This window comes from Cinclus cinclus, chromosome 2, assembly GCF_963662255.1.
Source record: "Cinclus cinclus chromosome 2, bCinCin1.1, whole genome shotgun sequence".
NCBI classification, from domain to species: domain Eukaryota; kingdom Metazoa; phylum Chordata; class Aves; order Passeriformes; family Cinclidae; genus Cinclus; species Cinclus cinclus.
The window spans coordinates 57,238,986-57,266,875 of NC_085047.1; the positions used below are offsets into that span (position 1 = coordinate 57,238,986).

Here is a 27,890-nt window from a genome sequence, read left to right on the forward strand (position 1 = left end):
TCCCAAAGCATCTCTTTTTTCTGAAAATGACCTTCATGCTAAGCTTCTATCAACAACACACCTTTCTAAAGAGGCACAGAACACATTCACTACGCTCTCTACTCAGAAGTTATTTCAGTTCCAGAGAAATGCAGAGGAATCTGGACACAATCTTGGGCAACCAGTTCTAGGTGGCCCTGACTGAAAAGAGGTGTTTGGAACAGATGACTTCCAGAGGTCCCTTCCCACCTCAACCATTCTGTGATTCTGTGACTCTCACCTGGAAATAATGTTATTTAAATAACAGAAAGAAGGTAAATTTCATGCCATGCTGTAATGAAACCATTTTAAGGTAAAACAAAAGGAGAATTGTAAATCAGCCAACAAAGCCTACTTTTTTTTTTTAATCCTGCCTCCAGGCTTTAAAAAAAAAAAAAAGGAAACTGAGACCCAGTGATCAAATCAATGGTCTCTCCCAAAATTTAAGGAAGTATCAGTTTCCATAACCAATATAATTAATACACTAGAAAGTGTATAAAAAAAAGGAAGAAAGGAATGCCTTATGTCTCTCCCCCTACCCACAACTCCCTCAGATTAGCCCATATATGCTTGGCTACTAGAAGCTGAAGACAACAACTAGGTAAAAAGAACACATTAACCTTCTGCATCCAGCTGCAGATTTAAGAGAAACACAATAAAATACCTGCTGCATTACCAACAGTAGGCTATGCCTTTTATATTAGCATCATTATAATGGCTGGAAGCATCAACCAAAATTACAACCTTTTTCATATCACTGAACAAAAAAGCATAGTAATACAAAAGACCTATTAAAATCCAGTCCCAGAACAACACTTGTAAGAACAACAAAAAGTGACAGGCAAAATGAAAAGGCCAAGAGACAGTGAAAAGAGTCTAAGATCACAAACAAATAAATAGCAAACAAACAAAAGCAACACTCCTGATCACTGCAATGGGGAATAACCAATTCTCTGTGCTGCTGAGCTCATCTCACTTAAACCTTGTTTTTCTTACTTGCTTCTCTCCACTACTCTGTTAAAAAATGTGAAAAATTGATCAAAAAAATGGACATAGATACTGAAGTACTAGTGTATCTGTTACACTGTAGTCTAATGTTCACAATTAGAATGTTGCTTGCTTGATTTGTTAAAAACTGGTGAGTGTCCAGGAACACAAGAATAATATAAAATACATATCTTAACAATACAGCTTAGCCTATATGAACATGATTAACATTAATTTTCTACAAACTGCACATAACTCTTCCAGAAAAACTGCAATTGGAAATAATCTAGCATATGAAATTTTTTTTTTGTACTTGATGAGTGACTCAAAACATCCCAGGAATGTGTTTCTGTACTATGCTGAATCTTACTTCAAGACAGAGAAACTGATCTTTGTTACTTGAAAAATCAAGGTCGCATTGACTGACAGGCAGATGCAATCTCAGCCCTGCATAAAAATGGCTTCCCACCTCAAACAAACCGAGCAGCATTTGTGCAGCACGTCAGCCTTTCTGGAAAATGCACAGATGTATGCATACATATATATTTTGAAAATGAATTCATAGCCAACTAAGCATCTCTACAAGAATATATAGGAAGTGGCATGGTGGTCAAATGACTCATTTTCTTCTGCTAGTAGGAAGTATTTGTGGGGCTGGGGGGAAAGGAAGAAAACCCAAAATAACCCCAACCAAAAAAACAAACAAACAAACAAACAAAAAAACAACAAACCCAAACTCCTGGCATAATGCTCATTTTCCGCAATATACTGAACTGTCAGTCAGTCAATACTCTCTCAGTACTTTAGAAAAGGTGAGCAACTCATCTGCACTAATTTAATTTCACTTGCCTGACCTAGAACACCAAGCTTCATGACTTCTAGAAGCCTCCGCAATATGGTTGCAAAGAAATGTGACTTTTCACATGTGGAAGTTCACTGATTATTCTAGAACGTCTAACAACCCGTTACTCCTAAAAGTCTATTATGTATGCTTCTTCCAGCAGCTTTTTCTAAGGACTTTCTTTATATTCTCTGTAGAAAACTCTTATAAGAAAAAGTAAGAAGATAGACAGAATTCTTGCAGCCTTGTTACAAGCTGTCATACTGGCAATCACTATATTTTCACTAATGACACTTCAAGATGTATTTTTAAATTATTTAAGAGAGCTATAGGGATTACCAACCTTGTCACAGTGTTAAATGTTGGCTCTTCTAGACTTTTGGTAATCCCAGCACTCCTTTTTCATTACTTGGTGTACAGTTTGTGAGAATTCAGTAATTGGATTAGGTATAGTCAAATCAAAAAGGTATTCCAAAAAGTATTAGTATTTAGTATTCTAAAAGCAATTGTGAAAGGTGACCAGCATTTCAGCATCACATTTGAGAATGAAACAAGTGCACTGAATGAATCCTTTTTTGCCTGCCATTTTTCAGTGTTGCAGAAGTGCTAACAAACACTTCACACAATTCATCAACTGCTTGAGCTGCTCTTCACATGTGCCTTCAAAACCCCCTCTGAGAACTGCCAGCCTGGCTTCCAGCCACCCCAGTGCAGAGGACCTGAGCAGTCCTGCAGACCTTTCTGTAGCTGCTCAACTTGGCAATGTCAGTCTGAATTGGAGCTTTGCAGAAGTCACTCTCAGAGACTTTTTTTCTTCTTAACTTTACCTTAAAATGAAACATGTAAGATACTGATGTGTTCCAAATATCTTTTTTTTTTTTTTCTGTGAGGAAATGAAGAGGCAGAAATGGGAAAGGGGGACCGAGAAAGAATTGGGGAAGAAGAGATTTTGCTATGATCAGAAGAATGAAGAGAACAAATGTGAGGACCAGTGCAAGGATGGAAATAGGTAACGTGACAGAAATAATCTGAGATGCTTATGACTGGCATAACGATATTTAAAAAACAGAAGAAAGCAAATTTCATGCCATGCTGTAATGAAGCCATTTTAACGTAAAACAAAAAGAGAATCGTAAGTCAGCCACCAAAGTCTACTTTTTTTTATCCTCAGTCTCCAGGCATTTACAAAAAGAAGGAAATTGAGATCCAGTGATCAGATTAGTGGTCTCTCCCAACATTTGAGAAAGTATTAGTTTCCATAACCAATATAATTCATATGCCAGAAAGTGTATTATAAAACAGAGAAGAAAGGAATGTCTTATACCTCTTTTTTTCCCTTTGCACAACCCCAGCCCTCCATTTTCCCTCTTTTGAGAATAGCAAGCACCCCTTAGGAGTATCAAAATCTTATTCTCATCTCCTCTCAGGTCACCTGGAGCCTGAAGGGATCCTGAACGTCTGGAGAACACCTCTCTTCCTGTGCCCCATGTTTCCCAGAGCAGAGAAGCTGCTTGGAAGAAGCTGCTATATTTTTTTTTTTTTTGGGAGGTGGCTGGGGTCATTAATCCAAGGTGGTTAAACAGTGGGATCGCAACATTAAAATCTCTTAAGCCTAGTCTGGTTCATGTAGGACTGGCTAGGAAGGATGTGGAGGGAAGCAAAAGGCAACAACCTACCTGGATGACATGGATGGTGGGGGCACAAGCCTAATGCAAATATTGAGTGTGCTGCACACTGAGCCATGTGTGAACCCACCTGTGACATACACACTGCTACCACAGTTCACATGTGCCCCCACTGTCTGACAGGCTCCATGGGGCAAGAAGGGATCTATCATAGAGCAGTGTAGGCACAGTATTTTCTGTGACACTGTGCAGCAAAGCTGTCTGCTGTTAGGAATGGTCTGCCTACCTTTTTCTCCACACAGTCCAAATATTTTTAAATGGGATCATGAGATCCACTCCCACAAGACAGAAATTGTGACAGGTGCTTGGAAACCACATAATATTTTCCAGATAGCCTCAATAACTGCAAATGTAAAACCAATCATTAAGGTGCTATGAAGAAGAAATACACTGCTAATAAAAATTTTGTAGGAAATTCAATAGCACTAAGCTTTCCTAGTGCAGGATAGTGGGAGTTTCATGATATTTGTCCCTATTCTAGAACGTGAAGTTCAGAAAAACTGAAAAAATTTAAATAAATCTGCCAACAACAAAACTTGCAAAATGGAATACCAAGCAAAGGTCATACAACCTCTGTTTTACTTTAGTTAGGGAGCAGTTATCCTTAGACACACATTCGTACCATGTATTCAACATGCTGCGAACGTCAGCCATCTTCATCCTTTCTGTAATCAAAAGCTGGGGGGAAAAACCCTCCCAACTACTACGTCTGTTAACACTTTCACTCACATGTCACCAGTTTCTGTAGTTTCATTATCCATCCTTAAACCCACACGTCACACTTATCTCCCACTAAACTGCTGGCAAGCCCATCACCACACCATCGCTTCATCCTCACGCTGAAACTCTACAGAGCAGCAAGGAAACCAACACCACACCATGCATCCATCAGCTGATCTCCTTGACCCAGGTGCAGATGGACAGGATCAGTATCTGCATTTAATACCAGGAAGTATATAATCCTTTTTAGTTACTGCCAGCTCTCAGAAAAAAAAGTGATTACAGATTTTGAGAATGTGCAGTTTCCTCTTCTAGATCTTCAATGTTTGAAGCAACTGCATTTATCTTTTAATTTTATTTCCTTCCCAACTTAACTTAGTATTATAGCACTCAAAGCCTACACAATAGACTTGCTGTTTTATCAATATTATAAATTCCACCTTTGAGGAATCTCTCTCATATAAAGCACAAGAGTAAATAGAAAAATGAACAAAATGTTTTAATATAAAACTGCTCTATAATGTATGTGTTTTATCTTTAATTCTGTCACCTTTTTTTATGTACAGACTGTAGCATGTTGAGGGTGGGAGAGCATAAAGGGAGTGAAGAGAAAAGTTAGATCCTACTACTCAAATATCAGATACAGTATTTGGATATAAACCAATTCCTTCTGAGGCTGTGACTGCTAGAAGTGCTAAATCTCATGCTGATTCTCAACAGAACAGACTGGGGTTTTTTTTACTTCTTGGTAGAAGGCAAAAAATCTCTAGCAACATGTGAAGTTAGAAAGTAGGAATACACAGCCTGACAATTTTTCTAGAGGAAGGAAAAAACAACAGTACCATTGTTTTCTCCTGTCAGTGTTTTCAGAGACAAAATCTGCTTTTGTGTTTGTACTTCTGTTGCTCCTGTAGGAGTAGAACATGACAAAATTGAAGACCAGGAGGGGCTGCATCCATGCATGTGTGACAGAAAGCAGAACGCTGAAAAATTCAAAGTTTGGGTAGTACTTAATTAAAGCTATCAGTTCTGTTTCTGCCTCTTTCTGTGGCCTTACCAGAGATGCTTATCTGATCAACTATGTACAAAATACAAAAAAGCAGTTGGATCATGAAACCTGATCCTGTGATTACAACAATTATGAAGCAAATACAACTTACATTCTATATTCGTGTATATTTAAAACTGCCAGATTGAAATGAGTCCTTTTCTATAACATTACATTTGCCTCATACTCCATTTCCTACTGATGACAAAAACCATGATGGCAACCACAGAACTCCATCTGAAACAAAGTAGTTCACTGTACGGGAACAAACTTATGGTACTAATTTGCCAACAGCTAGAATATAAAATGTCAGAACTGTATGAATTCAGTAAAGAAATACTGGAGCAATTTACATGACAGAGAAGGTTAATAAAATACAAGATACTGAAAATGTATAAATACACAGAAATCATATCCGGCATTGGAGAAAAACATCACTTTGCATTTTCTGTGTTCCTTCTGACAATTCTAAAACCAGTCACAGATGATTCTCTTCCTGAAATTTCCTGCTTTGAATTTCTCTATTTACAACAAACTCAAAGTGTAAAAGGGTGATTTAATTAAAACCCACATGCCTAAAATATATACAGATGCACTTCATATACAGCACAGTTCAATCCCAAATCTGATTACTAGAGAACATCATCAAGTTAATTACCCATACGATATATGAATCACATGGTAAATTCTAGAGGTATTCACTTAAATTTTCAGAAGCCACTAAATGATCCTGTTAAATGTGCATGTTGTGGTTTCCATGCCACTTCTGGTATTTTCAGTCACTACCTTTTCTAAGAAGCATGCCAGTTTAGGTCCAGCACTTCTCCAGACATTTTAAATGTCTTTTCAGAGATCCTTTTTGTCTAGCATGGCACAGTGTAAAGTGGAATTAAACTTGGGTGATCCACAGAAACCCACAATCAAGAAGTGCGTCCTGAGCAGACCAATGTAATCCCTTAAGTCTTCAGGAAATTCAGCTTCAATCACATTTGAGTACAGTCATACGTTCAGATATGAAAACGTACATGTGCTCTAGTAAGAGATTTGCATGTGATGGGATGCAGAAGTCTGCATCATCCCACCAGACAAAACCAGAGAGGGATAAAACTCCCACAGCAGCCTTCACTCCATCCCTACAGTAAATCCACCCCAAAAGCAAGATCAGTTCTGATTCTGTGTAAATCTGGTGTAAGACCATGATAATACTGAAATCACCCTTCCCTAGTAAGGCAATAATAAAAGCACCGAAGTCAGGTATCACATATAATTTGTCATTAAAGACTCCTACCTTTTCAGCTTCATATAATTTTCACTAGCTGCAGGTCTGCATTCAGCACGTTGCACCACTATTCCTTCCAAGGCAAGTTTATCTAGAATGAAAAGAAAATTAAGTAAAACTGGATATTAAAATAAGATCCACCAAGATGGTCAACATTTGAATTATTTTTCACTAATTAAGAATTTACTAAATATAATATAATTTTAGTTCTCAAATCAAATTCTAAAATCTCAGCTATTTAGACACCAAAGAAATAAGCAGGAAAAATGTGTTAGTATAGCTGGTATACCCTAGACTTCCTTATTTTGCCTTCAGGTGTTTTACATACTAAAAATAAATCACAGAGATCAAATTTTAAATAAGAGATTGCAACTCCTTTCTCTAGATGTTGCACTCAGATTATTATCTAGGAACTGTTTTCTGTAAATGGGCAATTAATATAATCAGTGACTATGAAAAAAATAACCTACAAAGAGAATCTGATAATCTGAGTATCCAAAATTAGTGGAAGATAAAAGATGATTTTATTCTTATTCTCAGGAAAAGAGTACCACATTTTCCTGTTGTTACAAGTTTTTTTAAAAGTACACTAAAGGAACTGAATGCAAAAAAGCAATAATACAACATATGGTAACAGTCAGGGAAAAGAAGTAAAAGCTTTCAGTGAGTAATCTAGGGCACCACATACATGAATTTAGGTAGAACTCCTCTCTGTATATTCACCTCTGTGATGCAGTCACTTTGCTACCCCACATGACCACCTTTTGCCTGAAGCAATGATGACTAACACAGCAGTACCAGCCCACACCATAAAGGTAGGTAAACCCAAAAATTAAAAGCAACTTGACGCAGAAATGAAGAGAGAAGCGATGGTGGGAAAGCTTCTTCACTTCTACTACAATGTCCTAGTGCATAATGTGCAGATGTGGGAGAAGCACATGTCAATTCATGCATCTCTCTTGGGCATAGCCAGTGGAGTATGTGTTGAACAAACACCTCTGGAACAGCCTTGCATTACAACAAAGGATGACTTTTAAAGGCTTGATTAGCTCTCAGTATTAAAATGTCCTTCCAAAGGCACTACACTGTCACTGTCACCTCCTGCTGGCAATATCAAAGAAGATGACAGAAATTCTTAGAAATGCTGATGCCCAAGTAACCTAAAGCACTGTGATACTGCTGGGTTTCTTATCACCTTATAGACTGAAATATTACTACATCTGCACATCAAAGTCTGCTCTCCCTGAATAATGTCAGAAGCAATTACTTAAACATCATATATTTTAAAATTATTTAATCTAAAATTTCTGGGATTGATTCAAACTAAATCTTTGAAAGCAGTAAGAATGCCATATTTTTTTAGATAGGTTTGAATGAAACAGAGAAAACTTGTTCTAAGATACTTGTGATTTTGTGGATTCCCAAGTTAATGGTCGAAAGAGTCAACCTGAAAAATGTGCCTGACTACCTATGCATCATGAACAGAAAAATTTTATGGTCTTTCTCCTTTACAGAACCTAGTAAGTTATTTGTGGCTAAAGTGGTACTGATATTGCTGGTTAATTTCTAGTAAGAATTTGGCTTCAGCTTCTAGCAGTTGGTTCTTCTTATGACTTTCTATACTATGGTAAAGAGCCTTTCAGTATCTGGTGTTTTCTCCCTTTGAAAGTACTTAGAAATTGTAATCAAGTTGCTTTTCAATCATCTTTTCAATAAATGAACCAATTTACGTTCATGCAATATCTCATCACAAGACATTTTTGCCATACTTAAATCAGTCTGGGGTTTCTTATTTGCATCTTGTTCAATCTTGAAATAATGTTTTAAGATTAAAGAGACCAGAAACCAGACATAACACTACTGTACTGATTTTATGAAAACTATATATAGAAGTAAAATAATAGATACAGGAGCTGGAATTTCTCTCCCCTCACACTTAAGCCATTTGAAAGTTATTCAGCAGAAACTATGAATTCAGCCTGAGAGAGGGAGGAAGGGGGACTGTCAGGAAAAAAACTGTCCCATCTCATTTAGAATTCAATTATTTTCTGGTGTTTTTTTGTTGTAGGGTTTATTTTGGAGGAGAGAGCACACAGTGTCTGTGTCCCATGACTGTTTCAAGCTAAAACTGGGTTAAGATCAATTTGTCTCTAAAAACCAAGTTCTGGAGGTTTGTGGAGTTGACTGGCTATTATATTACTAGCACAACTATTTTGAGTCCTAGTTCTAAGCTTCACATTTTACATATGTGCTCTGCATTGCCTAGGTGTCTTTGGCTTGGTGAAAATGCGTTGTCTTTAAAACAGATTCTGTGAATCATGCAATCCCAGTCACACCTTGACAGTCCTGTCATAGTTGTTCACTGTTTGGCCAGCAGTTGTGCCAATCATGGCACATTTTATAAGCAGTGATTCTCACCTACCACTGTCCTTGCTAATCCTGGAGGAAGCCCTTCAAACTGTAACTCAACTGGCTTCCTACTCATAATTCATTTCTGATAACTGTCAGCTAGTTCTTAATCTTGTTCTGTGCTTGCTTTTTTTTTTTTAAGATATAAATCAGAATGTCACAAGGATCTAGACTATGTGCATTAAGATATGTTAAGCAGCCTGCAAATGTGCTGTTACTTTAAACACGCAATCTTTAAAATAAATAATATTAAGTTTGATTGACCAGAAAAACTTTACATAAAGACATGTTTGCTAGCATTCATTACATTTCCAATTTTATCTATCTCTTGAACTCCGTAACAATTTTTCTGCTCACTTCTATGGAATAAGTTTCAAGGCTAGATAACCTATATTTGTCTGAACCATCTAACCCAGCTGCCTGAACACTAATATGTCACTATCAATCTCCCTGCACTTTGCACAATTTTCAAATTATTCTTAAGTTTTAAGGATCAGTACAGCAGAGTTCCCACCCACCAACTATTTAGGAAATGAACATGTCAGTTAAACATGTTTATCCTTAATATTACCACAGAATCACATAACGGTTTGGGTTATAAAGGACCTTAAAAACCATTCAGTTCCAACCCCCCTCTCATGGTCAGGAAGACCTTTCACTAGACCAGGTTGCTCAAAGCCCCACCCAACCTAGCCTTTAACACTGTCAGGGTTAGGGAATCCACAACTTCTCTGGTATCTCATCTTTGATGTCTTAGCTAATACCCTCTTTTAATTACCACTGATTCAGATTTGACTTTTGCAGTCAAATCCAGACAAAATGTTCCAACCACTTCATGTACAAGGCTGTGCACGGTCTCCCAAATACTACATTGCAGCTAAACTTGTCTGCTGTCTCAGAATATCCACCGTCCAAAAACCAAGGCTTATGTCCCACTTCCCCTGGACCCTCTTAGGGATTTTAACACAATTTTAGAGTCTAGCAGAATACACAAAGATCAAAGATACACGCAAACCTCTGGATGCAAGACTGTAGTTTTTATTCCCTTTGCAGCCTAATTAGACTTCATTCACCAAACTCAAATTCAGACATGAGTCTGTCTTCAACTGTTGCAGAAGTGCAATGAAAAGATATCCAAAATACTACATATCTGCCTTCATATTTCCATAGTCTCATCAGTCTAAAAGGTATGATTGAAGCATGAAAGTGGTAGCTCCCTGTTAAAAACACCTACTCAAAGTAGATAGTACAAAATAAATAAATAGATCTGAAAGATTAGCTAAGATGAGTGATGAGAAAGGAAAATAACACATTTTCCCAAGAATCTCATGCTCTCAGTTGCCCAACAAGTGTTGGCAGGTACAAAGTATCTTCTTAGTGCACCTCCAGACAGGCCACTCCACAGAATCCATAGGTTCATCATCAGCTGCCAAATGCATGCTCACCCTAACCTCCCTGCCTGAATGCCTTGGTGGCAATTCATAAAGCAATTTCAACTATTATCTCAGTGAGATGATAGATATGCTGCAGAGACACAGATTCCAGCTTGGAATCCTGCTGACAATCATTATCAAAGAACAGAATATGGTAGAAACATTTAAGCCAGTGCTAATAAACAGGCAGAAGAGAAATTTACTGGAATTGTGCAGTAGATGATCTGATAGGGGTTGGATTGTTGTAGTCTTTAGAGAGAGAGATGGACTGGCTTGGAGATTTTAATGTATTAATCGTCTAGTCTGACTGCACTCAGCTTTGATTTCCAGCCACTGTCTTGTTAGACCATTGACTGCTAAGTTGAAGAGACTGCTAGGAAAGCATTTCTGCCCATCCAAGCACTTACATGGTCTCCACCTTTATCAAGCCTAATAAAAATAAATCATGTTTTCTTAAACCTTCCATTATGCCAATTCTTCAGCTTCTTAATTGTTCTTATTGGCCTGAGAAAGTCCAGTTCATGTATGTCTCTCCTGAGATACTGTCTCTCACAGCCAGATTTGACAGCACGTGGGTCAGGTTCTGGAGCTTACCAACAACTCTGCCTTGTGAGCAGTACCAAGGAGAAAAGGAGAAGACCACACTCAGGATGCATGGTTCCCAAACAGCAGGAAAAAGGAGATAGAAGTGCAGTCAGAACAGCTTGTGGGGACATGTGCCTCCAGCTCCTCAGCTGTTAGAAGATGGGCTGATGCTTCCCAGCTGTCAGGGTTTAACCGCAACCAGCAATCAAGCCCCACACAGCCACCCACTGCCCCACCAGCAGGATCAGGGAGAGAATAAGGGTAAAAGCTGGAAAACTCTGGGCTGGGATAAAGACAGGGCCATATCACATATAATGGTTATTTGGGAAGACAAATGCTATCACTCCAAATGTCCTCCCTCTTCCTCCTTCTTCCCCAATTAATATGCTGAGGATGATGTCACATGGTCTGGAACATTTGGTCAGTTTGGGACCCCTGTCGTGCACCCCCGGGCTGTTATGCACCCCTAACTTCCTCACCAGTATGTCAGTACAAAAAGCAGAAAAAGCCTTGGCTCTGTGTAATCTCTGCTCAGCAATAACAAAAACATCTCTGTGTTATCAACCCTGTTTGTGTTCAGAACAAACCCAAAATGCAGCCCCATACCAGCCACTGTGAAGAAAGTTAACTCTACCATGGAAAATCAGCACACCAGCATTCAAGTCAGAAGCCCTGGTAAGCTCACACTGCTCTCTTAAACTGCTGTGCAGCTTCCAAGGCTCTTGCACGTGTTGGCTGAACAAGACACAGACCCTTCCTTCACTAGACTTCAGCTCTGCTCTTACAGATCAAAGGCATTTTGTAGCACCTCTTTTGCCTCAAAGCTGGTGACCTTCTCAGACTATCCTTCCCTGTTAGCTATGCAACTAAGGAACAGGATCTCCAGACCTTCACTTGGTATTCCCTTATTTAGGCTTTCAGTGATCCATTCTATGTTTGTTTTACTGACCATTGCACAGAACAATGACCTCATGCTCAGCTGTCAGTGATGTATTATACATAGATAAGAGCCTCTGCCCTAACTCTCCTGCAAACGTAAGTACTGCAAACTCTGTCTACAGGGTGTTCCTGGACACATAAATATTGTATTTGGTGATAATAAAATGTTACCCTAACCAACTATCCAAATGGTTCTGCATCAGCAATGTATCGCCTTACTGACTGTACTCTCATGCGTATCATCTGCAAAACCATCAGCAACTACCTCCTTGATCACTCACTAGAAAAAAATTGGACCATGAACCAAATCACAGCAACATTTGAGTGACAATTTTTTGCTTAACATTTGCCAGTTTGAAGCCTGCAGGTTAAGTTCTATATAGCTAAATGATAGGGAAACTAATGCAGTATATAGTCTACTACAAAATGACAAATGAAACATCCTGAAGAATTTAACAGAGAAAAAGCATCACCTGCTTTGCTGAACAAATTCTAATTAAAAAAAAGGGCAAAAAAGCCTGGGTCCACCCACATTAATTAGTATTATATTACCCTCCCTTAATTAACTGATTGATTTCCAAGTCAGAGATTTTATCGTTTTTCATACAGTATCTTTTCATATTTAAATACCTGGCTCATCCAAATAGTCTTTCATATACTGGTGCAGCATTTGCTTTTCCAGTCTTGTAGAATTGCAGTGCTCAAAAATTATTAAAAATATCAACAGCAACTTCAACAGTTTCTTAGACAGCCCTTTAGAAACTCTTGAATGCAAATTGTTCAGACTTGCTGGTTTGAAAATCTTTAATTTTAATTACTATGTAGTGATTGTCTTCAATAGCTGTTAATCAACGCCTGGAGATATTACTGAAATGAGAATTTCTGTGCTAACAACACTGTGAGACAGGAGCTACTGAATGGTCTAATTGTCCAACAGGCTGGACAATTTTCTGTGCTATGACAATAAATGAATAGCAAATTGCCTCAATAACCCTAACAGATTCTATTAGCATGGCTTCTTAATACACTTCTAAATTTCTCGTCCTCTTATTAGCTGGGAATTTTCCTTATATTTTTTTGTACTCTAATAAAAAAGTAGCTGGTTTCTGTAACCCAGGTTATTTTTACTGACAGCAAACTGTTGGTAAAGCTGATGCTCCTTGGATAGGCAAGTAAGCTGAACCACCTGTAAAGCACCATCTTTTCCATGGTGTGATCTGGTCCTGAATTCTCAGCTCTATGGCATGCTCAAGCTTACAGACCAGGAGGTTCAGGAAGATGGTGGAGGTTGAGTGGGAGTGAGGTTATTTTCCAAAAGGAAACATGTAGGGCAGAAGGAGGGGCAGATGCCTAGCTCCCTCCTCCAAGGTTTTGTTTGTGTAGCTGCTAGACACTAGCACTGAATTTTCACTGTCTCCAGGACAGCTGAGTGAGAACCTGGGAATCTCCATGGATTGCCCTTCTGGCACAACCCAAAGTGTGAGCAACTTGGGAAGGGAGTACTACTAGTATACGCACTCTCCTAAGTGTGCACAAGGGTGCTCAGTGTATTTTCTGACTTAATCTGAAACCCAAACAATATCCTTTCAATTGCTGGATTCCAGCACCACTGCCTACTTCAACAGCCATCCCAGCATGCAGGTGACACTAATAATTTGTGAGGCAGCAGTCACTTCAGAGTTGCTACCCCACAGGACACTTCAGCTGGATAGGGCAGGAACAGTACCCAGTACCCTAACAACAGGGGAAAGCACCCAGCAGTAAGTTACTCTGTTTCAATCCAAGTGGGAAGCAAGAAGATCTGGGATGCACTTGGCACATCTCAGCCACCACATGCTGGTACACAACACAAAAGAACACAAAAATGGTCAAAGTCTCTAACTTGACTGCAAGAAATACTTCTGTATCTTTGCCAAAATGAACTTTTGGATGATCTTTCAGTGCATGGACAAAAGGACAAAAAAAAGGATATCCAGCATAGCTACACCTTCAAAAAGCAGTAAATTATATGAAATCACACCACTAAAATGACATGCACTACAATACCATATGTATCGCCAAGTGCCCAGGAAGAATGAGGGCTTTTTGGGTAAGTCTGGTAGTATAGCACAGAAAGTGGAAAACTTACACCAAGAAATGCCAAGTTTTAATTTTATGTTACAGATGACTGTCAGCTGCAGTGAAATAAAGTGAAAATTTTACAGCAGCTCTAAATTTTTCAAGTCTCAAAGGTTTAAGTGTAAATATTCATGAACTCCACAGAGTATATTTTCCACACCAAATCCATTTTGAATATTTTATCATACAAACCACTAAAATGATTTTGCATGATCTTTCAAAGAATACTTACTTGCTCACAAAAGTAGAAAATATCAACTGCAAGTGTTAGAACATTCAGAAGAAGATGAAAAGAGAACACACACTGCTCCATAAATTCTGGCTATTAAAATGCAGACAGCTTAACTGGACATGGAAAATTTCTTATATTTTACAAATCCCTTCTCTCCTTGGAAATCCCTATTCACTTGTACTAGGATGCTCCTAGCTCCCCTTTAAAGTATTTCAAGTCTACTGTGTGAGGTGAAAGCACCATCAATCATTCTCTTAATGTTTAACAGAAAATAAGATGGTTCGATGCTTTAGCTATGCACAATCTAAGCACATTAAGTGAATTTTCCATCATTTGACAATAAAATAAATTTGAATGGATGTCTCCTGTAATGGAAAACAAACCTTACTTAAAACTAATTGGCTTTTTCATTTTCTCAATTACTAATTCAGTAACTTGAACTTGAAAAATGTAATAATTAATGAAAAGAGTTAACCTTGAAAAAAGTCCAAATATTTCAAAATTAGATTAAAATCTCTGATTGAAATATCTTTGACTTACATTAAACATATCCATGGCATCAAAGAGTTAAAAATAAAAGCATTACTAATTCCTGCTAAATCAAACCTGATTAATAATACCTGCTTAATATATCATATACAGGAGCAGAAAGATTTAGCATATCAGTCCCAGGGATAGGACACCCTGGCAACGAGAAGAGTGAGAGGAAAACATTTATTTCCACTAGAGTCAGTTACAAAATAGTAAAATATTATAGTGTTGATTCTGTGGTATAAATAAACAACCTTACAGACAGTGGGAACAGTAGGAATAAGATACTTAGAGCAGAAGAATTTACAGAAATATAATCTGCCTTTCCACTACTAGTCAGACAAAGCAGGACACATCTACCTGTAAAATGAAAAATACTTCTTGAAAAAGATGAAACCTCCTTCTCTCCAGCTCTAACCCAAGGAAAGCCTTTGCTGCCATCCACGCTGGGGAATGCATGCAGTGGCTCCCATCTGCCCACTCCCCAAGGAAACGCCCACAGAGATGTGTGGAGACCTTTTCCTTTCCTGCTCCAAACTGCAAATGTTTAAAGGGGAAATTTTTTCTATGAGGCAACTGAGAGGCTCAAAGTGCAGGAGAGAAGATGGGCATTTGATTCCAGTGTGCTGTGCTGATGCTTCTGCCTCCCTGTACCCCAGTGTTGCTAAGCTATGGTGTTATCTGATGTTCAAAGCTATCTGTAGGCACACAAGCCCTTTGTTCCACAGGGCAGCTGAGTTTTTCTATAGAGAAAGAACAAACTGATGCTAGACAGTCTTGGTGACTTAAAAACCATTATCAATATAAATGGTAAATCCTTCCTGTAAAACTGTTTTTGTCTATGGCACACAGGAAGGCAAAAAGCAAAACCTAATCAGGCTGCTGTTCTTGTGGTGGTGAGGATAGTCCCTTTGACTGCAAATAAAAGCTTTTGCCACAAACCTAAAACAGTCAGACCAACAAGTCCTTAGCACCACTTCCAGGGTATCTTCTGTGGAAACATCTTACTGCTGCACACGTGCCTGACAAATGAGTGACATGCATGTGCACACATTCCACAGATGACACCCCCCTTTTACACACAGGGATACCTTTTGTTTCTGTGTTGTCCTGCTGTATGCGTCAGGTACTATAACAAGTACTAAAAATCAATGTGAAAAAACAGGCTTTGTGAAAAGAAAAATCCTTGAAACACAAATGAAGCTGTTTAACACCATAAGCACAAAATATGATTTGGCCAGCTGACACTACAGATACATCTTCAAGTATTAAAAATAAGTTGCCATTTAGTACAGCAGTATGTATTTCTGTGCAGAACCACCTAAGCTATGCAAACTACTTACACTTAAAGGAAATAAATAAACAGTTATTGTACACTTCTTCCCTTACACAGTTAAATGCAAATTCTCTCTCACAGTCATATTCCTGCTATCTCCCTGCACACACAGCTGATACGCCACCTACTGCAAACCCAAGCTGACAGTCGGAGCAATGCGAGCAGCATTTCCATTCCAACATCGAGCTGGAGCTGAATAAAGGTGCTTTTTATTAAGAAACATCCTCCTTGCAAGCTGACAAGAGCAAAGCAGGATAGCTGTATTCTTGTCCTAGCTTCAATAATGGAGAGAAAAGCAAGCAGGAGAGAAAACGAATGTGAAGAAAAAAACAGCAACTCTGAAAGCTCTGAGCTAGACAAGGACTATAAAACGTCTCTGATTACTCTGAATGTCGGTGGTTACCTATATATCACACAAAAACAGACACTAACCAAGTATCCAGATTCTTTTCTGGGGGGGATCATAAATGGAAGAATAATGTGCCCATTTGATGCAGACGGTCATTACTTCATAGACAGAGATGGACTCCTTTTCAGACACATCCTCAACTTCCTACGGAACGGAGAACTTCTTCTGCCAGAGGGGTTTCGAGAAAATCAACTTTTGGCACAAGAAGCCGAATTTTTCCAGCTTAAGGTACTCTCAGAGGCAGTGAAATCAAGGTGGGAGAAGGAACAGCTAGCATCTCGAGAGACTACTTTCCTGGAAATAACTGACAGCCACGACCGTTCACAAGGACTTAGAATCTTTTGTAATGCTCCTGAATTCATTGCAAAAATAAAATCCAGAATTGTACTGGTGTCCAAGAGCCGGCTGGATGGATTTCCAGAGGAGTTTTCAGTATCTTCAAATATTATTCAATTCAAGTACTTCATAAAGTCTGAAAACGGTACACGATTAGTACTGAAGGAGGACAACACCTTTGTCTGCACCCTGGAAACTCTTAAATTTGAGGCTATAATGACGGCTTTAAAATGTGGATTTAGACTGCTGACCAGTCTGGACTGCTCAAGAGGGTCGATTGTTCACAGTGATGCACTGCATTTTATCAAGTAATCACAAAGGCAAAGGAAATGAGCAAGCAGCCAGTAAACCTCCTTGAGCTGCAGCCTCCTGGCATCACAAATAATGCATCTAACTAGCCCTGTACCACAGAGCTCAGCTGCTAATCAACTGATGTGAGCTAATGGTATGTAAATCTCATAATGACATCTATCTCTGGCTTACTTAAGCTGAATGAAAATTTTATGCCTGAATTTAACAAGAATTATCTGCTAACATTGTAAACACAGACGGAATGCTTTATGCTCTTTGTAATATGTTTTCTCAATGCTGTCTTTCAACCGGAGAGTCTAGCTGAATTTTTGTGTACCTGTGTGATGAATGTGCATATACCTAACTGCTCTGCTGAACAGCAGTAAGAGTATTTTCATATAATAAGCAGGCTTAAAGTATGTTTTGCTTATAACAAATTCAGAATGGATTTTAACCGGAATAAATGATTTTGACTGTTCATTAGTGTTTATGGTAATCTATTGTACGGAATTTGCAAAAAAAAACAGAATTGCAAGAGAGTTAAAAATAACTTAATTTTTAAGTTAAATGGTTTCTCAACTCAACCCCAAATTTATACCATACTGCTACACTAACAGCAATTGCCAGAAACATGTAAACCAACAAAATAATGCTGGGGGAGATAAATTTTACTATAGGAATTGGGTCTGATCTGCACAGAGTATTAAATTTTCTAATCATACATACATATCAAATAGCTAACGAAAGTATTTGACATTAAGTTTAGCATAACAGTTTTCCAGTAATGGCATCCTACAATGCCACAGTCAGTATTTCCTAGCAATCATTTGTGCTCATAAGGACAGGCAATGAACAGAGCCCTTGCTTTGCACAGCAACTTAGTAAATTCAAGGAGTACTATCAGCTCTGAACAGACCACCTGCTGGCATTAAAGATTATTCACTCTAAGTAATGGAATAAATACCCTCATTCTCCTCATCTCCACTGTTTATCAAATCTTTTAATTTATATTTTAAACAAAGTTTTAGTAGTTTCTATAGAACAACCGTAACCAATTTAAACACAAGTATTACAAACCAGTATTACAAACCAGTTACTTCACAAACACAAACTGAAAAATCATCACAGAAAGCAAGAAGCAGCACTAACTCTAAGCTTTGTTTTTCATTGAAACCAATCATCGTTCACAGCTCATATGAACCCACAATAGAAGGAAAATTCTTATAAAGAAAGAAAAAAACCAACTAAGTAGTTCTCCCAAAACATGGATTTTGTACAGGAAGATAATAATGTCAACAAAAGGCAGTATAATCTCTACTAGAAGTGACAACCAAGAAAAACAGCTAACACAAGGCAGGATGAGAACAGTTGTAGCTTGGATTTTAGGGGGAACAAATCAATCCTTAGTAGCAAGAGTGAAGAATACAAATTCAAGGTCCACTTATCCCTCAACATGAAACTCTTTTTCACTTTTAACATACAACAGGTGTTGCTACCTAGGTCCCTTGCTAGAGATGAATTAATACAGAAATGCTACATCTCCAGACCAAGCAGCAGTGAGTGAAACATACTCCGATATTATTTTATCAAATGGGGGAATTCAACCTCTCCAGAATACTCCATAAGAATGAATCCACTGTCTAGAAACTATGAAGTTTTCTATCTAGTCCTCATGTTAAAGACTTAGAGTTCATAAGAAATGTGGTTCTATATAAGATATGGTCCTAAGTGGAACTTTTCCAGACTCTAATGTTTAAAAATCAGATCACTTTACATTTCAGGCATACAAGAACTGTTCACATATCCCAAAACTTCTCTGAATTTGTCCAAACGCATTAATTATAAACACACAAAAGGTACATAGTAAAATACTATTGTTTACATATGCCACTAGCATGTGTCATCTTCTCTCCTCCCCCTCCAAGCTATTTTCAAATTGATATATTAAAAAAAATCTTCATTAACCACTAATCTTGTGCTTATAAGAATCTGTAGGACTTCTGTGAAAAGCAAATGTGAAAGCTTCCTTAAAAGAAATACAAAATCCTGTTGATTTTCTAGGACAAGAACTAGAAACACAATTGCCCAGAGTAATTACATGAAAAGCCCTTTGTAGACACAATTCTCAACATGAGCAAGATAAAGTGGCAAGAAAATCTAGAAAAGCTCCATAATGAATCCACAAGTTTTAAAGCAGCACGCTCACAGTGCTGTCAAAAACAAAGACTGCGTGAGCACAAAGTCTGGAGGAGGCTGTTGCTCCTGGGATGTCAAATCATCCACTTGCATTTAAATACTTTTGATTATAACCTTCATTCGTCCTGGGTCTTTGACTGAGATTTAAAATGTAATTGCAGCTGAAAAGAAGGGCAGCAAAAAACAATTTTTATTTCAAACAATTAATATATGCTAATTAAAATATGTTGTGGTTGCTTGCCTTTCAGTTGGGCTCTTAGGATGCCAAACACCAAGAAATCAATTGTTAGCACTTCCCTATCAGAAGGCAGCACTAGTTTATTATTGGAGCATGACTTTTACTCATGAAAAATCAGTAGGGAATTTGATGGGTCTGCACTTATTGTAGAAAATACTTTCAGAATGTAAGTTAATCATAAGCTCATAATCACAGGTAACATGGAAACCACCCGAAGCATTTTTAAATATTCTATAGCTGTTCATAAAAGATTTCTTTGCCATGCGTTTGGTTCAGAGCATCTACTGCCCTCTCAACCTACGGAAGAGAACTTGAGAAAAAATGTTTTTTAAGTGAAAAATTTACTTCTCTATCAATTATTAAATAGCTTGGTTGGTTTATTGCAGGTTGGTTGGTTGGTTTAAAATTCAATCATTCATTACCTTATGTAATTTTAGCTGGATCTTTTGTATATTTGCATAAGTAACACTGACATCTATGGCACACATGTAAAGTCATCCTGGTGCAACACTAACTTCAATCTTGTTTCTATTCCCTTTTTCATGAGCAGTGATGCATTTCTGCAAGTGTCAGGGTTTGAAATTTTTACATGCTACCTCTGATCGAAGGCACCTCACTCAGCTCTTTGAATTACACAGCAGAGAGGAGCACGGAGGTAAAAAAATTAATTCACTTCTCTATTCAGAGGAAGCAAGTCCACAACCATCTTGAATCATGCCATATCAGCTACAATTAGACACTTCAAACTAGATACAGACTTGAGTAATTTTTCAGGGCAGGAGTGTCTTGCTTTGGTATATGAACAAAAAGACCACATAAAATCTCAATAATGTGAACGTTTCCTTTGTACTCCATAAACATACCAAATATAACATAAATATATTTATTAGCACATGTTCAGTCAGTCAGGTGGATACTTGTGTTCCATCACAGTGGGATGAGCCAGAAAAAGTACCCAGTCATGCATCAGCTACCTTTTCTTTCTTTCTTTAGAGTCAGAAATTTCATATTCAATAACTACTATGACAATATGAAAGCTGCAAAATCAAGTGCTTAAGTCAGAAATACCCGCAGTTGTTCTAACACTAACATTTCTTAGTATATGATGTGCATGCAAAATAATTCAATTATCCTTTCTCTCATTAAGACTTGGATCACAGCAAACTTACCAAAACTGTCCTACAAGAATCAGGAAAGAATGACAATTACCATAATTTCTCTGATGATCTTCAACTCCTCCAGTAGGAGTTAAGAAGGAACTTTCTCCCATTTCCCCAAGGAGGCACTTAACCTGCTCCCAGGCTTGGTCAGCTCTGTTTGCCTCCCTGCCTATTTTGTCAGGTGAGAAAAGGGGTCACCAAGCAGAAAGGACAGAGGCAACTGAAGGCAGGACTAAATCCATAGATTACAAAAAAATGTCCATGCCCCTATTAATTTCTTGAATGACTGATCATGGAAAAATATAAATAGCTGCCAAACTGACTGAAATACTGACAATTGGATGCCCATCTTTCCACAGTGGTAGAGAAGAAGCCAAGGACTCTATCACACTTGTCAGTACACTGGCATAGATACCTACTAAATGGATTTCCATATGAGAATTAAATCTAAAAGTGGCTGCACTATGTCAGACTAAAGCCTGTTCTAGCCCAGTTTTTCCTAGTGACTGGGAACTGTTTCTAAACCCAAAGACTTCACATGTCTGGGAGAATCCCCATTTTTGATCCTTGGACCCTCAAATTCCTTTCCTTGTCTTGTTCTCTCCTCTCATCACACAACTATTTTCCATTTTTGTTTCACTGTACCATTTCCTTCCACCAGGCCACTTGTGGGGCTTTGTCAAAGATGCCTAGGAAAGAATAAATACTGTGAAAAACATATACAATACCTGCTCAAAGTATTTATTCTGTCTCTAACCACTTACTGCCCAATGACTTCTAGAGTCAGATGCTGTTTCTGGAGGTAGTCTTGATGGTGTGAAATACAGGGGCTGCATAACAAGGTCAAATTGTAGCTCCAATTCTGTACCTTCAGTACTGACTCACCCACTGACCAGTTTCACAGCCTCATAATTGCAGTATTGATATTTTCAAAGGCTCATGTCTTATTTTTTATTTTTTGCATTTGTACCTATTACAAGTGTTTAAGCGACATCAGGTCGCTTCTTTTCTACAGTAAAGGTAAAAATTACATCATCATTTGCAGAAAATTGGTGGCATTGTTATCTTTACCTCGTAAAAGCATTACAAGGTTTCTATTCAGTGAGATGAGAAGAGGTTAAGAAAATTATCTTCTTCCTTCACTCCTCATTAGTATACTAACAGAATAAGGGCAGGCAACAAATAATACAATTTAATAAGAGCAGTGTCTAATCCATTCATTTATTTGTGTAGAAGGGTGATGGTGCCCTAATGCTGCTGAATGATAAATCAGGATTGGGGATGAAGAGCACAAGTTCACTTGTGTCTGTGACAAAATAAATACTATTATTCTAGGCTGGATCATCTTTGCTAAGTAACTATTACATAAACCTAATGTTGTCTGCTGCCCTGCAACACAGGGTAGATTGCCAGGAAAGTGACTACTAGTTAAAAAATGAGAGAATCCTTATATGAAGAGAGAGGCTTGCATAATTTACCATATTACAATTTAGCATTTACCATAATTTACCATTAAAATTAGTAAGTAAGGCACAAAAAATTTAGGATCAGAAAAAAATGACATTTGGGGTTTTATTTACATTTGAAATAGACATTCTGTAAATCCTGTGTATTGGTATATCACAGAGAAAGCTGTCTCAAAACACTGCCTCTGTAAATCATCATAATTCCCAATAAAATGCCAGAAAACAAGCAGCATGGCAAGGACTGGGGAAGGTAGGAGGAAGATGAATGATGACACCTGAGGAATGCAGATGAGCAAGCACTCCAAAAAAGAAACTGCAGTTGCCTTTCTTTCTGAAATTGCACAATATTCTGTAGAGCTAGACAGTTGATTTCTTTTCCCAAAAATGCTTGTAGTAGGAGTACCACACACAGCTAATGCAACAGCCTCCCAAGAAGCTGTTTCTATCTGTGCTGTTCAAAGCTGGTATAATAATTATAGCTTTAAACAGAAGCTATTCATTTAAAACACTATTACGACATGATAATATGCAAGCTCAACAGGCTAGGATTTCAAAAGCGAGTCGTTAGAAGATGACTCCTATAAATTGAGTCATTCTGAATGTCTGTAAGGTTTTCCTGATAATGCTAAAAAATTACCACAAGATTGTCTTGTTCACTGGTGTGACCTTGGGGGACATAACCTTGGTTTACACAAAGTTCACAAAAGCCATCATCTTTCTGGGCATTAAAGCGGGATATCACTAATTCCACCCCAAGCATTATTTCAATTTTGTGAAAAGTTAGATCTCTACAGTTTTCTAGAATGCTTTTTTTTTTTTTTTTCTTTTTCCCCCATTGGCACCACCAAACTTTCAGTGGCAGCTTTGTTCCAGGTATGGAAAGCCTGCTCCAACCAAAGGACAAGGTCTTCTTGTTCACAGCTCCTGAATAAGAGATTTGGCATCCTGCGTAAGGGGGTGGCACTGTACCAGCAACAGAAACACTTCAAAGAGATGTGAATTCAGATTTAAAAACCCAAAGCTGCTCGCTGGGGAAATGCCCCAAGAAGATGAAGTTCCAAGGGGCTTGCTGGAACCTGATGCTCAGGGAAATCAGCAGTGCTGGACTCTCTCAGCTGTGAGAATGAAGAGGGAGAAGTGTGGTGAGAGAGCCTATGAGCACTATGAGATGAAGAGAAAGGGACCCACTTAGTGTCAGCTGAGGGTCTTGGTTTTGTGATGAAGACAGATGCCCACACAGTTCAACACTGAGGTTATACAATACAAGTAACATCTAATAATCCTGAAACTAATAAATAAATAGTGGGGGGAAATTCTTATAAAATCCTCTTTTTGCTTTTCATATGCCAGCTTTCAAAGAGGCAATTTTTTTCATTGTAGCAGAAGTCAGAGGAATTAACTTCTTTTAAAAATTGTTAATAGAAAACTTCAAGCTACAAATCTCCTGCCGCAGCTCCACAGAAAGCTATTTGTTAGCTCCTAGGAGGTTCCTGATTTTGTAGCACAGTGAACAGATGTGAAAAAAAACCCCACAGGTCAGAGGTGGATACAGACTCTCTCAATTAGGAAGAAAAAATAAGCAAACAAACTAGCAATGAACAGGCTAAGCATGAAAAAATGTAAACATAACGAGCAACTGTAACACCAAACCCAGTCATTTATTGCCTCTCTACTACTTTAAAAAGGCCTTTGGCAAGTATTAGGGATAAAGTAGTACATGTTCTCAGTGCTGAAACTGGTAATCTCAGAGGAGACAAATTAAAGGTTCTGCCAGCCAGGTTGATAAGAATCAGCTAAAGAGAGGAAAAGAGGTTAGAAGTCCTATCAATACTGACATTATCTAAGGCCTGCAGCACTGCCAGGTCTTGTGACATTTCCAACACATTTTGTAAAATGAACAGCAAATAAAGTTCTTTCCCAACATATCAGAAATCTAACATATAGGCTATCTTATGCCTTCTCATATGATTATAAAAGTCTACTTCTATAACTTTTCTGCCATGCCAAGATTATGATTTTTTCTGCCATGCCAACATGATGGTTTGCCCACAGAGTTCCCTCAGACAACCTGCATGAGTAGGAGAATATGCTGTAGCACAGCTACACACTGCTCCTGCATCACCACTGCTATTGGCAAGATGCTGGGGCTGGAAAAGCCTGACAGCTCAGAAAGAGCACAAAATGAGCTTTGCTAGACTGTTTCCAGACTCAAGCATACAGAAAGCTCATATCCTCCAACTGCACTACTGCCTCCAGTGTTCTTGCAGCTGCAGTTATGAAAATCAAAGATACATTACTACACACAATCTTGGAAGAGTTGGTCTTACTTTAATTGCTTTCCTCCAAAAAAGTTATTTCCAGGGTTAAAAAGAAGAAACTTTTAATTAAATACCCCTGGTGGAAGCTGTGCAACAACAGTATAGAGCTGGGGGGGAAAAAAGGCAGGTGGCAGAAAGGGAAATAAAGCCTGAGTGTAACAGTAGTAGATCAGACTAAAAGTCTGCTTTGCTCAGCATCATGACTGCAGTGGTCACAAGTGAACATCTCTAAAGAAACCTAAGGACAGTGCAGCCATGTATGATTCTCCTAGTAGGTATGCATCCTAGTGTCCACCTGGCTTTTGTGGCTTGGGGTCTCTCAAATCAGATGTCCTCTTGATCTTAGTCCCCTTAGGTAGATTTTGGTTGATCAGAAGCTCAACATAACCCAGAAATGTGAGCTCACAGCCCAGAAATTCAATCGTACCCTGAGCTGCATCAAAAGAGGAGTGGCCAGCAGGGTGACAGAGGAGATTCTGCCCCTCTCCTCTCTCCTGAAATCCCATGCAGAATACTGCTTCCACCTCTGGAAGCATAAGGACATAGCATAAAGACACAGCCCTGTTGCAGAGGTCCAGAGAAGTGTCACAAAGGTGATCAAATGGCTGGAACACCTCTCCTATGAGCACAAGCTGAGAGACTTGGGGTTGTTCGGCCAGGGGAAAAGAAGGCTCCAGGGTGACCTTAGAGCACCTTTCAGAACCTAAAGGGGACTACAGGAGAGACTTTTGACAAGGGAATGTAATGACATGACAAGGGACAAAGGCTTCTCAAAAGAGAAAAAGGGCAGATTTAGATTATATATTAGGAAGAAATTCTTTACTGTGAGGATGGTGAGACACTGGAACAGGCTGCACAGATGCCCCATCCCTGGAAGTGTTCCAGGCTGGGCTGGATGGGGCCCTGAGTAACCTGGTCTAGTGGAAGGTGTCCCCGCCCATGGCAGGGGGGTTGGAACATGATGATCTTTAAAGTCTTTAATGCAACCCAAACTATTCTATCATTCTATGATCTTTCATATCCCTTTGGTTTCTTCTAAGGTTATGTCAGTCTTTAGTAAACACTACCTTTATGTCCACATCTTCTCTCAAGGAATTCAATTACATTTTGAGTGCAGAATCACCTCATTTTATATACTTTGAAACTCATGCGAGCCTTACACCTGTTACATGTCAGTCTTACAATGGCCAAGCCAGAAAACATTTGATTTTCCTCTGCTCCTTTGATCCATCATTCAAGACTCTGAATCTGAAACACTCCAAAAGTCTGAACCCATCAAATGTGATCATGCTGGTAGGTGGGTGAACTGCAATAATCAGCGAAATACCTCATAGAAGAAAAACACAATTTGTGAAGTCATGATCTGCAATGCCCGGCATGACTAAGATTCCTGGGATTCCTCAAGTCATAAGGAAAACCAAGAACACTGGTACAAGCCAAAAGCACACTTCTGTTTAGTTCAGTACTTCTGCAAGCTTCTTGATGGACATCATAGAAGGACAAAATACGGTCATGGGGTTAACTGCCATTGTTTTCTATCAGATTCTGTTCTTAGGAGAGAAACTGTATGACAACACGTACATTAATTTGCTCAGACATACATGTTAGACTATTCATACTAAAATAAATACACTGAAGTATACTAAAATAGCCAGACTCTAAGGACACCAAGGACAGTTATCCAAATTCTCAAAAAATTTAACTCCAGTTAGTGCTGACCTACATTAAATCTGTATCCTTTTGCTATTCTTCCACTGCACCTTCCCTGTTCTTCCACAGTATCTATTATAGCCAGTACCATAGGCCTTGACTACATGTACCTTAAAGCAGGAATCATTGCTTCTTTACATGTTTCAACAGCTGTAAGTGGAGTCTCACATTGATTACGGCTCCTGGAAAGCTACTGGGAAGCTTGCATTTTAATTTGTGTTGTATTTATCTGCCAACAAACCCTGTTATATTTCCAAGACCAAAACGGTTTCTGTGTCTTGAAAATGGCAGAATCCGCATGTAAATTATCTTCAACACTGAGTTGCAAGAGTATTTAAATCAAAAGTTACTGTTTTATTCCTCCTGACAATCATTTTTCAGTTAGTTTCGCTTTTGAAGTTTAATTAATATTTGTTAACTGCTTGAAAGAGGATAAAACCAATGTGCATTTTGTAGCTTTATACCATCCCATGTTATGCTATAAAAAGTCTGTGTCTACCAAAAAATTGCTGATTTTACCACATGGAGTCCAGTGGTTATCATCATGCTTACAATGAATTTCAAATATTCCAACATATCAACATGTGAATCCTCTATTATTACTACAGTATCAAGAAATTAAGGAAGTGGTATCTACAAACAGTTTGAGTATTGTATATTTGTGTCTGCAGTCACACTCATACACTCACAATTGGTAAAATTTTAATACTAAATTCACTCTACATTGTCTGGCTATATGCTCAAAGGTTGGGCAGTCAGTTGCAGCTCATGCAGCTTCTATATAATGCACTTCCACAAGGACAGCACCTAATTGCATTTGCCCTTTATGCATGAGAATGCATTTCTTTACTGTATCATTCTCAGCAGACTACACAGGCTCAGAGCAGCAGCTTCTGAGTACTTTTATTGGAGGGGAGCAGGTCACACTTTATACTGGCACAAATGCTTGGTTTTCACAGTTTCTGTCACCACTGACAGCACTTTCAGGTAGGTGCAAGCAATGCCATAAACAAACAAGAGCCACATGCACATATTTGGATTTAAATCACTTGCTCATCCTCATACAGGACCAAGCAGAGTCTTTCCCTTTAGCTTAGCGTGTCATTTGCTATGCTCCTTTCACTTCTAGCATAAACCAGCCTTCAGGCACTAAACAACACTAGCTGAATCACCAAGCACTGTTTATCACAAGCTCTAAACAAATAGGATTTCTGTATGGAAAAACTGATCAAAAATGATAAAATTCAAAAGTATCTCAAATTTAATTTAAGGAAACTTGTCTCATGTGTGTCTTGATTCCTGAATATTTTGACTGTAAACATCATTCAAGATATTATGGGTACTAAAGATTTTACATGGGCTCAACCAACACGGACACTTCATAGAAGAAAAATCCATGAGGTCCTGTTAAGTAAAACACCATCACTTCTGGTTCTGGAACTCCCTGAGCTGTGAATCATAGCTGGAACACGTTGCCCAGAGAGAAGGCAGATGCTCATCTCTGGAAACATTCAAGGTTAGGTTAGACAGGAGTCTGAGCAACCTGTTTTCGTTGAAGATGCTCCTGCTTATTGCAGGGGTGTTGGACTAGGTGAGCTTTAAAGG

The 27,890-nt window shown here is 38.5% G+C and overlaps 2 protein-coding genes across 3 annotated transcripts in view; one reads left to right on the forward strand and one right to left on the reverse strand.

Moving 5' to 3' along the window:
• Positions 1 to 27,890, reverse strand: part of GTF2F2 (general transcription factor IIF subunit 2) — an 80,798-nt gene that overhangs the window by 35,947 nt on the left and 16,961 nt on the right. For both annotated transcript variants that reach the window (XM_062514770.1, XM_062514769.1), the window contains one exon: positions 6,588 to 6,669. In XM_062514770.1, coding sequence (XP_062370754.1) covers positions 6,588 to 6,669 — 82 coding nt within the window. The remainder of the gene's footprint in view (positions 1 to 6,587; positions 6,670 to 27,890) is intronic.
• Positions 16,445 to 17,218, forward strand: KCTD4 (potassium channel tetramerization domain containing 4). The gene has a single exon (XM_062514768.1). It carries the CDS (start codon positions 16,445 to 16,447, stop codon positions 17,216 to 17,218), a length of 774 nt encoding a protein of 257 aa, XP_062370752.1.